A 14,243-nucleotide genomic window follows, 5' to 3' on the forward strand; every position below is an offset into this window, starting at 1 on the left:
AGAAAGAAAGAAAGGAAGGAAGGAAGGAGGAAGGAAGGAAGGAAGGAAGGAAGGAAGGAAGGAAGGAAAGAGAAAGAAAGAAAGAAAGAAAGAAAGAAAGAAAGAAGGAAGGAAGGAAGGAAGGAAGGAAGGAAGGAAGGAAGGAAGGAAAGAGAAAGAAAGAAAGAAAGAAAGAAAGAAAGAAAGAAAGAAAGAAAGAAAGAAAGAAAGAAAGAAAGAGAAAGAAAGAAAGAAAGAAAGAAAGAAAGAAAGAAAGAAAAGAAGGAAAGAAAGAAAGAAAGAAAAAGGATGACTTCAAGAAAAAAAATAAATATAGCATTGGGAAAATGAAGAGGGTATAAGGGTTGGTGTGGAGAGGGAGGGAGAGCAAGTGAGTAGTCAGAGAAGGGTCTTTGAAAAGTCAATGTAGTGCCCACAAGAGTGCTTAATTCCTGCTGGTAGGAAAGGGAGAGATGCAAGGAAAATGGACAACCTTCAAGAGTTTGACACTAGTTACTTGAAACAGCAGGGTTTTTTTTTTTTTTTTTTTTAATTAGAAAGGAAAATTTAGCAGGAAAAGAATAAAATCATATGTATTAAACCTCATTTATACATCATATGCTGAGATATGTGAAAAGGGAGTTACTGTAGTCAAAATTATTAGGTAGCTTCCCCTAGACAGCACCCATCATTTTCCTCTAGTTCCTGGGCCAAGTAATTAATAAGACTGCCCAACAGAAGTCTGGCAGAAGCACAGACATTTAGCCTAATGAGAATTGGAGGGAAAGCCAAATGGGTGATACGGATGAGAGCGAAAGGAAGGAAAATGCTTCCAATGGTCATCCTGTGGTGACACACTTAAATGTAAAAACACAAGAGTGGAGGAACAGCTCTATCCTAATGAGCTATCCAAAAGGGGGCTCTCTCACCAGCATCACGCCAAAACCCCAAACCTGCTCAGACTTATCATCTGTCCCTCCAATAGGCTGATGGGTCCATAAGACCATCACAGGCTAGACAGGCTGCCAGTGGCTTATGTTCAGTTTCCCCCCAAGGGCTCTCTTAATTTACTGTGCTGAGGTATCCACACACTTTTGCCCATTCCCCTTTATAATCAGCAGTCAACTTTTGTAAGATTTTGGAGCAAGCTGGAAGGCTACTTGAGGTCCTCAGATAAAATCTTCTGGTGCTTTCAAAGATCCAGTCAGTGGGTTCTGTGTCTCAGCATCACAACATACTTGCTTCTGGGCTAACCAAACATACAACAATCCCTGACTGAATGCCACTTGCCTGTGGGCCACTGGATCAGGCTTGCAATGAGGTAAGTTTGTCTTGGATACTTTTCAACTTTCATCAACATTGCAACCCCCAAATGGTCTATTAATTCCCTATGCCCATTCCCAGAGAAAGTCAAAAAGGTCTCTAGGGCACAACTTTTTAGAAACCATCATTAGTTGTAAACAATCACACAGGAGGAACGAGGACAGGTAGAAAGGAGAAAACGGCAGATAGATGCAAGGCCGGAGCGGCGTGGAGGTGAGACACACACAGAACTGCCTCCAGGACGCCCACTTACCAGCTTGTTTTTGACCAACTTTTCTATTGCACTGACAAGGTCTGCAGCAGTAGGTACTTCAGTGGAAGCCTGCCGGGCTGCTAGCAAAGAGGAGGACTGCAAGACATCGGGCAGCAGAGGAAAAGCAGATTAACAAGGAAATAAGGAACAGTGATCAGGAATTGAAACAAAGTCCAAAGCTCAGGAAGCAAAGGAAAACACAGAACTTAGCTGTTTAGAGGGAAGAGATTACAGAGGGAGATGGGTGTGGGTATAATACAGGCATGCCCAACCCCTCGTCAGGAATCTAGCCAGCAGCAAATGGATGGGACTAGGCTCTCCTTAGGCAAGCCTACAAAGGGGGAGAGAGGAGGAGTCAACGACTTCCAGGGAGGCCTACAGGCCAGGGCTGCACCTGCTGACAGCAACAGCTTGCAGGGCAAGGGCTACTGCTCTGCGGGCAAACAAGACTTTGGCCACTACACAGCTGCCCATTGCTGTCTCAGGGTATGAAGGATTCAATACACTAAGCCTCAAGTGTGTCCAAGAAAGGGAAACAGTCCTTGCTTTACTATAGCCTTAGATGCAGATCTTTATTATGTGTCAGACAAAAATGCTAGGGGCAGGACCCTTAGAGACCAGCAAGCTAGATACTTCCTCCCTATATTCTCTTCCTCTCTCTTCCTCTCTCCCTCCGCCCCTCCCCCACATGCCCCTTTACCCCTCCACAAAGCACAGCTGGCTCTGGTGAGGCCCCTGAACTGGAACACTAGGAAGTAATAAAAGGCTTTAGCAGGAGTCCAGAGGCAGCCAGGGACTATCCTGTTCATAGCAAAAAGAGACAGCTCCAGGACCTCCCTGTGTCCCTCTTCCCCTGCAGAAGCAAGAAAGACTTGTTCGTGTGGTTGTTTGGTCAATGGTCTGGGGCTTCCTGCTCACTGAGGGATGGTGGTTTTTTGTTTGTCTGGCTTTTTCTTCCTTCTTCTACCTGAGAAGAAACCGGGGAAGAAATGGTTAACCCTGCACAGCATGTGTGTGCTTTTACTTCCAGCTTATCAGAGCAGAAGGCTGTGGTGTTCCCAAGGCCAGGACATAGGCTCCTTCAATTTGTCCCTGAGGTTAGAGAAGAGTTTCAAAAATGCAGTATTTGAAACTCTTTAAGTCTTTGCTTAATCTAAGTTACTTTAAGTCTTTGCTTCTGAGATGGAAGGAAAAATAATTATAATTAAGGAAGACGTAACAATATTCTTTTTCCCCTCTTGGGGGATGCAGGAAAAAGCTTAAGTCTGTGTGGAAAATCAAGTTATCCTCTTTTTGACCTAGTAATCCTACTCCTGGGAACTTATTCCAAGGACAAAAGTCAAAAGAACAAATGCTCTATGGACACATTGATCTGTATGTAGCAGTATCAGCCATAGTAGCAAACCATGGAAACACCCAGTTAGGATGTCCCCAACAGGCTGATCAAATACATTATGCAACAGCAAATAAGCAAAGTTTTCTCCAGCTATTAAAATTACAGCTAGGAAGAAAAACGTAATACAATTTTAGGGAATGGTAGTAAATACAACATTGGACACATCATATGCATATTATAATTATAAAAGTAAAACATACATGCATATGAAAAAAATTAGAAGAAAACATGGAGAAGACAATTGCACAATATTACGATGGTGAACTTTTAAAAATTCCTTTGACAGTATCTTAAAAATTGTTTTAATAAATCAACCCCATTTGCTAGATGCTCTGAGGCTCATCCCACTCCCAAACATTTAGAAAAATATACAGAAATCAAACAGGCAGGACTGAGGAGAGTTCATGTGTCTGAAAGGAGACTGTTGCCATCTGCCCCATTTCTGGATAAGGAAAAGGCTACACAAATAGGGGCAAGTCAGAATTCTCAGTTAAAAATTATCCAGAAACAATGTAACACCCATTTCTGTGTTTGAGGGAATTAGGGAGAGAGAGGGTGGTGACCTCATGCATGCGGGGCCCTTGGACGGAGGGCTGTGTGAGACATGGTTTCCCGACTCCCCAGGCCATAGCTGCTGTTTATAAAACACAGTACAAGTAGGCAGGGTCTCATTTCCAACTCAAGGTGAAGCGCTAGCACTTCTGCCTCAGGAATCCAGGACAGTAGAACACCAGGCTTCCTACTATGTTTCTTCCCAACAGTCCAAAATCAAAGAGCTGGCCCTGAAGATGTGGGCCACTAACATCACCTAGGAGGGGCTACGACTAGGTGAGTCACATGATGAGGGCAGCTGCCACATCTCAGAGTCCCTAGACTCTGTCCTTTCAGCCGAGCACAAAGGAAGACTTCAGTTAATGGTGGTGGGTTAACAATTCAAATGCAAATCAGAGAGAATAAAAATAAGAACTGGGATGTCACCAGAAAGGACACATCAACAGACGGTGCTTTTTGAAATGCCTGCTCCGTGGTATTACATAGATTTGTTACCTGCTTATATTTGCTGGGCCACCTCCTGGAAGGAGGCTGTCCCACTGCAGGGCAGAGCACTAGAGAACACAGGAGAGCCTGGAGAGACAGCTAGGCAAGCCAAGGCGTCCACCATCACCACTGCAACAAAACATCACTCCGGAAAGCAAATGGGAAGTGCTCTACAGTCAAAACCCAAAACCAACGCTTCCACGTCCAGAGTCTAAGACAATCAGCAACAATAAGGCAAGAAAAACACAGTGATGTGAAAGCAGAGCTGCAAGGACACTGAGTGACAAGTGAGGGAGAACACAAAGCTGCCCCAAGCCTCAGGTCAGTACCTGGAAGCACATCTAACCTACACTTCTGCTCCAGAACAACTGGGATGATCACCAGGTGACTGGAGACACAGGAGCATCAATATTTCAAATACTAGGGAGCCTCTGCATACCAGTGAGCTGGGGAATCTTGCAAAGCAAAGTCAGGCAATTTCACATATTAGGTTTGCCCACCTTTGTCAAAACTTTTCCTCATATAGTCACTGCAAAAGTTGAACAACACTGGGCTTGATTGGCAGCTACCATTAGTTAGAGTACAGGGAAAACAACTAACGGGTAGGTTGTACAGTCAGGCATGACAAAATAGTTGTGGCCTGCAACTACCTGGAATTGCTCCTTTTAGGATTTGCTGCTTCCAAAGGCAGAGCCATTACCCTTTATCAACAGGAAAAGACACCAGGAGATTCCCACTTTGAGAATTCAACACACACACCCCCTTCACTGCCTAGTATGAAGTTGGTCCTCCAGGGTTGGGGAAAGGACACCTACCAAATAGAGACACAATTCATATCACCATGGATTCACGTGGAAGAAGAGATAACATGGGAGAAAGAGTATTACTACCCTCATCACACACAAAAAACAAAATAACGCAGTGCACGTTGCTCTTTTAAGTGAGAAAATAAAGAAGTTCTACCATTTCATCCTGTGTAGGGTCGTTGTCAAAAATCTTCATAGGTGGTGGGAGGGGTGTGTGTGACTCTTCATCCGGCTCATCTTCACCCCAACCTTTCTTGTTCTTCTAGAACAAAAGAGCAGCATTAGTTACATGTCATAAGCTAAACATGCCTATGGTTGGGGACTTTACACTAAAAAAAAAAAATACGTAGGAGGAGAATTCCTCTCTCAACTCACTCCTATCATTTCATCTGCAGTTTCCTCTTTTGTAACATGGATACACCTGCTTATTTCAAAGGAGAGCTAGCACCAATGCAGAACACACACATACCCCTCAAAAGAAGCAAAAACAAAAACTATCTGTCTTATCAACTAGCAAGAAAAGAGAAAGCTGGAAGTAGTCAGAGACAGCCTAACTTTTCCATTTTTGTAGGGCTATGAAACCATAGCCCAAATGCTGCCAGGTTCAGCTGCCATTTCCAGAGGAAGAAATGGTAGGTAGCATCAAATCACAGCAAGAGGGAGTCTACTTACACATCACAAAGAATTTCTTAGACACATCAGTGATTAGAGCAGGTTTGTGTGCCAAATAAAACAGGCATCTCACTTCCCAAACCAAAACATATCCACTGTCTTTTGGTTACAGAATCTTGGCTTCATCCAGCCCAACTCTGGCTGTCATCTCTCAAGCCTTCCAGTGTGGGTGTTCCTGTTCATTAGTTTTCATGAAGGCCCATTTTATCACTGACTGACCCCCTGATTAAACTTCTTTTTTGAGCTGAAACCCGCCTATTGTAGTCTTCATCTGTTCATCATAGTTATCTGGAGTAACCCTGGATGGTTTGTTTCTTTTGATGTGCGGCACTACTCAAGAGACTTGAAAACAGCTATAATCTCCCAGCGCAGTCCTGTGTTCAAAGGGAAATGATCTTCATTCTTTTATTCTAAATCTAAACAGGTCTAGCTGGTTTTAATGTAGTCCTTAGAAGAGGTAGGGAACTAATGACCAAATGACTCTCCTCAGGCCCAGGTCCTACCTCCTAATCTGGCAAATACTTTCTATCTGCTGCATGTCCTAAGCGATAGTCTCTGGATTGGCCATAAATAAAACTGGCCAGTGTCGTAAGAATAAAAAAGAATCCAAATCACTTAGTCTCAAGATAACACACTAGTGGAGACTTGAGATGGCCTAGGTCATAGGAGAAAGAGTATTACTATCCCCATCATACACAAAAAAAATCACGCAGTGCACCTTGCTCTTTTAAGTGAGAAAATAAAGAAGTTCTACCATTTCATCCTGTGTAGGGATGGAGACACAAAACCCTGAGGAAGGAGACATGTCAGAAGGCCCTCCTGATGGACAGCTCGGGCCCTGTGTAAGTACCTCATCAGCGCTGTCTCCCTGAGGGGTTGTCTCATCTCCAGGCTTGGGAGATCCCAGGTCAAAGCTCTTCCGACCATCACGAACTTTCTTCTGCTTTTTGATGTTTCCATCTGCTTTCCCGCTGTTGAGGCGACGCACAGGACTTGTCAGCCACTTCTTAAGGGTGTTGGTGGAGCGCTTGGGACCCGGGGAACTGTGGATGGAGTTCAGGGAGGGCTGGGCCTGCAGGTTGGCCACAGACTCGGATTTGCCTCCATTCTCACTTGAGGAATGAGAGTATGCATCTGAGGAAAAGGGACAGACACAGCCATGTCAGAGGCAGTGAAGGCAGGCCACCAACCTGGGAGTGAGACAGCTCCATCCTCAGGAAGCTAGGGCACAAGGCAGAATGTCCAGGCCAGCTGTAGACTCCCGTCCAGCAAACCCTCTCAAGAACAGCAAGAAAGCCAAACACTCACTCAGTTTTTAATGTATGAAGCACCATTCCAGGTACTATGGCTAGAGGAGTGGGCAGAAACAGAGACTCCTGCCTTCATGGAGTTTACATTCTGGTGGGAAATACATATGATAGACTATAACAACAAAATAAGCAAAATGAAAAGTATGACAGGTGGTGAGAAGTGCTACATCAAAATATAAAGTAGGGAAAGTGATTAGGGAATGCTGGGGTTGGAAGAGGGGGTGCAGGTTGAACAGTTGGTCAGGGACAGTCTCATGGCATGACATGTGAGCCAAGGCATGGTGGTGGTGGTGATGCCATCCGGCAAAGGACATTCTAGGCAGAAAAGCAAACACAAAGATCCCAATGCCACTCACGGAGTAAGCCAGGGGGAACAGTAAGAAAGAAAGTCAGAAAAGCAGCCGGGAGGTGGGTCAACAAGCTTGTGGTGGGCCAGTGTTATGCCTCTGGCTTTCACCTGGTGTGAAAACCCCCTAGAAGACTCTGAGCCAGAGTGATTCAATCTGGCTTATATTTTTAAAAATCATTCTGGTTTCTATATTGAGGGCAAGTGGAAACAGGAATACTGGTTGGGAGGCTACTGCACTATTCCAAGTGAGGGACGTTGGTGAGGGAAGTAGGGTGGTCCCAATGGTTGTTAGAAGTGATCAGATTCTGGATATGTTTTGCTAGAAGGGCCAATGTGATTTGCTGACAGACTGTGCACAGGATATGAAGAAAGAGTCAAGGATAATTCAGGTGTTAGGATGGGGTTTCTGAGATGCAGAAAAATCTAAGAGGAACAGGACTGGGGGAGGGAACAGAGGAGTTTAGTTTTAGACATGTTTAAGATGCCCATTTAGTGCCTGAGTGGAGAAATTGAATAGCAGCTTGCCATCAAGTCTGGAGCTCAGGGGAGAAAGTGCTGGTGAGCTGGAGATAACTGGGGAGCTGTCAGAGGAGAGACAGGGTTGGAAGCCATGAGGCTGGGTGAGATCAGCAAAGGGCGTGGATACGGACAAAGACAAAAAGCAAGGACTAAGTCAGAAGCAGGAAGACGAGAGGACAAGAAAGTAGCCAGTGAGGTAGGAGTAAAACCAGGAGGGTGGGGTGTTCTGGAGGCGGCATGTGGAAAATGTCTGACAGATGAGGGAGAAATCATCTGTGTCCAATGCTGCCTGATAGGTCAGGGGAGTTGATCTAATAATTAAGTCTTAAACTTAGCAACATGGAGGTCATTGGTGACTTTGAAAAAAGCAGCTGTGGTGGAATGGAGGGGGCCACAGCCTAATTAGAGAGGATGCAAGAGCATGGGCTTGAGAAACAAGACATGGAGGACAGAGAATTCTTTGTGCGGTTTTAAAGGCATAGTGATTGGAGATCAAGAGTTTGTTTTGTTTTTTAAATCTCAGCATGTTTTTTGTAAGCTGTATGCCATATATTGACTATTTTCAATCCTATAATGTGCTTGCAATAGCCTAAACATTTTATGTGGATTATCATTTCGTTCTCTGTATAACTCTATGAGGCAGGTTCTGTCATTATCCTCATTTTACAGAAGAAACTGCAGACTTAAAAAGTTAACTTGCCTAAGAACATGCAGCTCATAGGGGCAAGGTGAAATCTGAACTCCAGAGCCGACTTGAGCACTAAACTACACTACTAGAGCTGGGTGTGGGGGCTCATGCCTGTAATTCTAGCTACCCAGGAGGCTGAGGCAGGAGAATCACTTGAACCTGGGAAACGGAGATTGCAGTGAGCCAAGATCACACTCCAGCCTGTGTAACAGAGGGAGACTCCATCTCAAAACAAACAAACAAACAATACTACTGAGCCCTTTCATGTCTATGGCAGCCTGGTTCTCCAGGCTCCCTCTGAATATGGGGTTAAGAATGCGGTTGGAGGAAGAGCAAGTCTAGGGAAAGCCACACTGCCGCGATAGAATAGAAAGGCTAGAAAAGGCAAGATGTGGGCATGCAGGAAAAGCACATCAAGCAAACTTTATTTAATTTTCCCTAAATCCTTGATTTCTGAATACTCATTAAACTTGGAGGAGATCAGCATTAGAATCTACCTACTTTGGCTTTACAGAACAGTTTTGAGTTATTCAAAAGAAAGCCCTTTAAGTCCATTTCAGATGTCTTCCTAGCTCTCACTCCTTGGGTATGCTGTTGTTGTTTCTATTAGTATTAAGAAAGCTAGGATTCCCAGATGTTCAAAAGCTGCACAGCAGCACAGAAACAGCATGCAAATTAAGATCCTCAGTGAGAATTCCGAAGTAATAATTATGTCATGGAGCACCAATTAGGTCATCTATTCTAAAGATATATAAGACAGATTTTTATTTTCATAGACCTCTTACCTAGGTGTACACAGACATTCACACACAATAGTAGAGAGAAGCAGAGAGAGAAAGAGAGAGAGAGACAGATAAAATGAAAAAGCAAGATTGAGCACTCAGAATAAAGATAAATTCACAAGGCTGTATGTGATTAATTGCCAGAAGGCTGGTGTGGACTTAGCTGACAAGTCAGCAGAGTTCAAAGGAGGATCAGATCAGTGTAGGCAGGATTGATCTGAAAAGATTTAATGGAAGAGCTGCATGTGAATAGAACGGTGAAAAAATTCCAAAAGGGAGAAACAGCAGGAACAAAAGCACAGAGGCAGGAAAAATGAACAGTTAGTTAACAGCCAATAATAGATCCTTTGGATGAAATAAAGATTACTGGAGAAAGAGAACCTGGATAGAAAGATTAGTGAGGACATTCATTAATAAACCAGAGGAATATAAACTTTATTATGAGACTACTGGGAAATGACATGATAAAAGGGTTTTTTTCTTTTTTTTTTTTGTAGCTTTGTTTTTAATTAATCTTGGCAACTATATATGGCACAGCTCTGGGCAGGAGGAATTAGAGCCCGGAAAGCCACACGATGGCTATGCACAGGGAATACAAAGAAATGAATGTGAGACACCTCAAAGCAAGAAGTTAACCATCAGCATCTGGACAAACCAAAGGTGAGTTGTCTCTAGATATGCTGCTGCTTCTCATCATCACCATGGTCTTGGGAGAATACCTGACCAGCTCCACCTCACCCACACACAGGCCCCCTGACAGTGCCAGTTTGCATACTATATTTAAATCAAACACAGGTCTAGGTATTTAAACAAATTATGACAGTGGCTTTTCATATCTACTCAAAGACTGAGTCACCTTTTCCTGTAATGACTTTGCCCTAGACGTAGACTAGAGGTCTAATCTGCCTGGGAGGCCCTCTGGCCCACATGTAGCCAACAGAGAAGAAATAAAATCCTGAAACAAGGTGAAAGGATGTGGCTGGGCATGGTAGCTCACGCATATAATCCCAGCACTTTGGGAGGCAGAGGTGGGCGGATCACTTGAGGCCAGGAGTTTAGGACCCTCCTGGCCAACATGGTAGGACTCAGTCTCTACAAAAAATAAAAAATAAAAAAAATAATAAATAAATATTAGCCAGGCGTGCTGGCACATGACTAAAATCCCAATTACTTGGGAGGCTGAGGCATGAGAATTGTTTGAGCCTGGGTGGCAGAGGTTGCAGTGAGCTGAGATCATGTCACTGCACTTTAGCTTGGGCAATAAAGCAAGAGAAAAAAAAGAAAAGAAAAGAAGAGAAGAGAAAAGAAAAGGAAAGGAAAGGAAAGGAAAGGAAAAAGAAAAAAGAAAAGAGGAAGGGAGGGAGGGAGGATGCTTTTGCTAATAGCCAGCTGTCTCCAGTGGCTACAACTGGCTGGTCTCATGGGCACAAATCTCAGGCTTTCTGAGCCTTGACCCTGCTGGAATTTTCTTAGATATTGCTAGAGTTTTGGCATACTTCAGAAAACAACAGCAGAATATTTGTATTTGGAAGCATAAAAATTGAGCTTCTAAAATTCTCTGGTATGAAGGACAACTCACAGGGTTGCTATACTCAGGGAATATTAGGAGATTGGCTAACTTGGTTGGCATCCCTTTAAGGAAAAAGCTGTAATCTTATCTCAAAAAATTCCTTGCTGGCTGTGGTCTTGGGTGTGTTGACATTGTTTCTGAAGTGTTTGGTATGGGTCAAACTACTGTTCTCAGAAGGCTGGGTGATAAACATCTTCAGAACACTGGTAATAGAAGCAGGGCCTCTCTGCTATCTTTCTGCTGATAAGCTTGCAGAAGCTTTTCATTCACAAGACCCCTGTAATTCTATGTGGCTCTACTGAATCCAAGCCTTCACAACTTATCAGCACATGTCCTGTCAGCAGAACTAGAGGCCCGGCCACATTAACTGTGCCTTGTGTTACCAGACAAGACAGATGACTAAGATTTCTGTTCCATGGCACACCACTGCCTGGTTTTGAGATTCACAAATGCACATTTTGAATGAACATTCCTCTTCCCCTGTTGTCATTTACTTCTGCTTTTTTGCTTTCTGTGAAAGTTAATGGCAAGCGTATAAAGCACAAATTAAAAGCCAAGAGTACTCTCCATTTCGTTGTATCAAGTTTCTTTCATGCAAACAACTGGAGGCATGCAACGATGGCCCAAGTAATGGGAATCTCAGAGCTGGAAGCAATGTAATTCATTACCTAGTCAGTGTCCTGTCTTGGGACAAGACCATTTCCAAGACACTACTTTAAATGCCTGGTTATAAAAGAATGTGGCATCATTTAGATTAGAAATATCTACTTAGTTAATCGCCTCTTCAGAGGGATTGGCATATTATGCTCATCCCATCTTTTTTGGAAAATGGCTGCCATGAGCTGCTGGGGAACTTATTTTACTATCTTTCCAGATAAAACAGTTAAGTGACAGATTTGCAACAAATATAACAATCCTATTGTTCTCTCATCAAATCTTCCCAAGTCCAGGCAGGTATTATTTATTAGGATTCCCACCTTAGGAAACAGAAAATGAGACTGTTTTAGGAAACTGAGGCTCATAGTGACTGGCAAAGGCAAGACTTAAACCCAGATCTGACTCCACCACACATGTATTTAATCTTAACTCTACATCAAATTCATTCCATGTATTCCTTTCACCTTCATCATTATTTTAAAAAGGAGCATCAAGTTGCTTAAAGATTTATATGTGGGAAAGCAATGGTCACAAATCAGTAACAAAACTAACACCAGCATCTAGGCATCCCGAGGCCTATTCCAGGGCTCTGAAACAATGCATCCTCTTTAGCAAAGAGGCTTTAGAAACTGCCCAAAGACTAATGACTGGCATTAAGTAAATGGGAAGACAAATGGATCCCTGGACACTGCAAATAATAAAGAGCCCCTAATGTCCTGGTATGTACAACTGGCTTTCTAGAATTAAATAAATATTTTCTGAAGCTAATTTTATCATGAAATATTTTTAAAATACAGGAAAATATAGAAAAAAATTGACATCTATGTGCCCATCACCTAGATATAAATGTAAGCATTTTTCCATAATTACTTCAGGTTCTTAAAAAGTAAAAGATTACAGATATAGTTGAAGCCTTTTTCTTTTTTTTTTTTTTTTTTTTTTTTTTTTGAGACAAATTTTTGCTTTTGTTACCCAGGCTGGAGTGCAATGGCGCGATCTCGGCTCACCGCAACCTCCGCCTCCTGGGTTCAGGCAATTCTCCTGCCTCAGCCTCCTGAGTAGCTGGGATTACAGGCACGCGCCACCATGCCCAGCTAATTTTTTGTAGTTTTAATAGAGACGGGGTTTCATCATGTTGATCAGGATGGTCTTGATCTCTTGACCTTGTGATCCACCCACCTCGGCCTCCCAAAGTGCTGGGATTACAGGCGTGAGCCACCGCGCCCGGCCTGAGGCATTTTATGTTGTCCAGTTGCAATACTACTCTCTACTTGCCCTCCTCAGTTAAATTCTCTTCTGAAGTTGGTGTGCATCTTTCTAATCCATGTTGTTAGACATTTACTTTTATGCAAATATAGTGTTATTCTGTGTTTTATATTTTATGAGTATCATAATGTAGGTATCACTTTGCAACTTCATTTATTCAAAACTATTTGAGATTTATTCATGTTCATATATATAGATCTAGTTCATTCATGTTAATTTTTTTTTTTTTTTTTTGAGACAGAGTCTTACTTTGTCATCCAGGCTGGGGTGCAGTGGCACGATCTCAGCTCACTGCAACCTCTGCCTCCTAAGTTCAAGTGATTCTCCTGGCTGAACCTCCGATGTAGCTGGGATTACAGGAGTGTACTACCACACCCTGCTAATTTTTGTGTTTTTAGTAGAGATGGTGTTTCACCATGTTGGCTAGGCTGGTCTCGAACTCCTGACCTCAGGTGATATACTCCCGCCTCAGCCTCCCAAAGTGCTGGGATTACAGGTGTGAGCCACTGAAGCTAGCCTCTTGTTAATTGTTGAATAATATTCTTTCATAGGCTACTTCATAATTTTTGTAATACCTTTTCCTAATGATGAATGTTTGGACATAGGAGGATATAGATAGATAAATACAGATAAATATATAATTGTACAAATCTGTTTGCATAAGTGTGTGAATTCTTCTAGGCCAGTGGTTCCCAAGCTGTCTGTGGTAAAAAATGAGTTTTACTTGTTTCCAATCTTTTTTTTTTTTTTTTTTTAAAGAAGAAAGAGATGAGGTCTCACTATGTTGCCCAGTCTGGTTTTGAAGGGCTCAAGGGATCCTCCTGCCTCAGCCTCCCAAAGTGCTAGAATTCCTGGTGTTAGCCATCATACCTGGCCAGACCAATACTTTTATGAAATACATCACAGTCTTGGATGTTGTGGAACTGTCAAAACACTCTCATTTTCTGTGCTAATCTCACTGTAGAATGGACTTAGTTCACAGACCTTTGCTGCCTGCAGGTCACACACTGAACAGCACTGCTTTCACTCTAAAGCATAAATCTCCAGGTGGAACTGCCTGGCTCTACCACTGGGCAGCTGTATGACTCTGGGCAGGTTACCTTGGTTTCTATATCTCTGTATCTTGGTTTCCTCATCAGTAGGAAATACCTCATAAGGTTGCTCCTAGGATTAAGGAGTTAATAATTGTAAAGTGTTTAGAACAATGTCTAGACCCATAGATGTACCATTTAAGCATTTATTAAATAAAAATCAATAAAACCATAAAAACCTCCCCTAATTCCATGACTGACTTTTTTTCTGTGTGTTCATTCATTCCATCTGTGTGTTAGTCTACAGGCTAGTCTTGAGACATTAAGTGTCAAAAGTTTTAGCTTCAAAGTTCTATGTCTCATGAAAGCAAAGAAAAACCTAATACTACCAGTTACCACCCAGTGATAGATTCTCCCCATCTCCAGTAAGTAATGATATGGTAGCTCTTTAACCACTCCTAAGACCAATGCCTGAAATCTCTCCTTAGAATAAGGTAGCCTCGGGCCAGGCGCGGTGGCTCAAGCCTGTAATCCCAGCTACTCAGGAGGCTGAGGCAGGAGAATTGCCTGAACCCAGGAGGCGGAGGTTGCGGTGAGCCGAGAT

The 14,243-nt window shown here is 42.9% G+C and overlaps 1 protein-coding gene across 1 annotated transcript in view; it reads right to left on the reverse strand.

Annotated features, from left to right (window-relative positions):
- KALRN (kalirin RhoGEF kinase) overlaps nt 1–14,243 on the reverse strand; it is a 602,830-nt gene that overhangs the window by 84,298 nt on the left and 504,289 nt on the right. The window contains exons 35-37 of the mRNA XM_032268307.1: nt 6,318–6,601; nt 4,953–5,057; nt 1,556–1,651 (exon numbers count right to left, since the gene is read on the reverse strand). Of these exons, the coding sequence (XP_032124198.1) occupies nt 1,556–1,651; nt 4,953–5,057; nt 6,318–6,601 (485 nt within the window). The remainder of the gene's footprint in view (nt 1–1,555; nt 1,652–4,952; nt 5,058–6,317; nt 6,602–14,243) is intronic.

The sequence above is a fragment of the Sapajus apella genome, unplaced genomic scaffold, assembly GCF_009761245.1.
Source record: "Sapajus apella isolate SASKATOON/1434 unplaced genomic scaffold, GSC_monkey_1.0 scaffold178, whole genome shotgun sequence".
Lineage (NCBI taxonomy): Eukaryota > Metazoa > Chordata > Mammalia > Primates > Cebidae > Sapajus > Sapajus apella.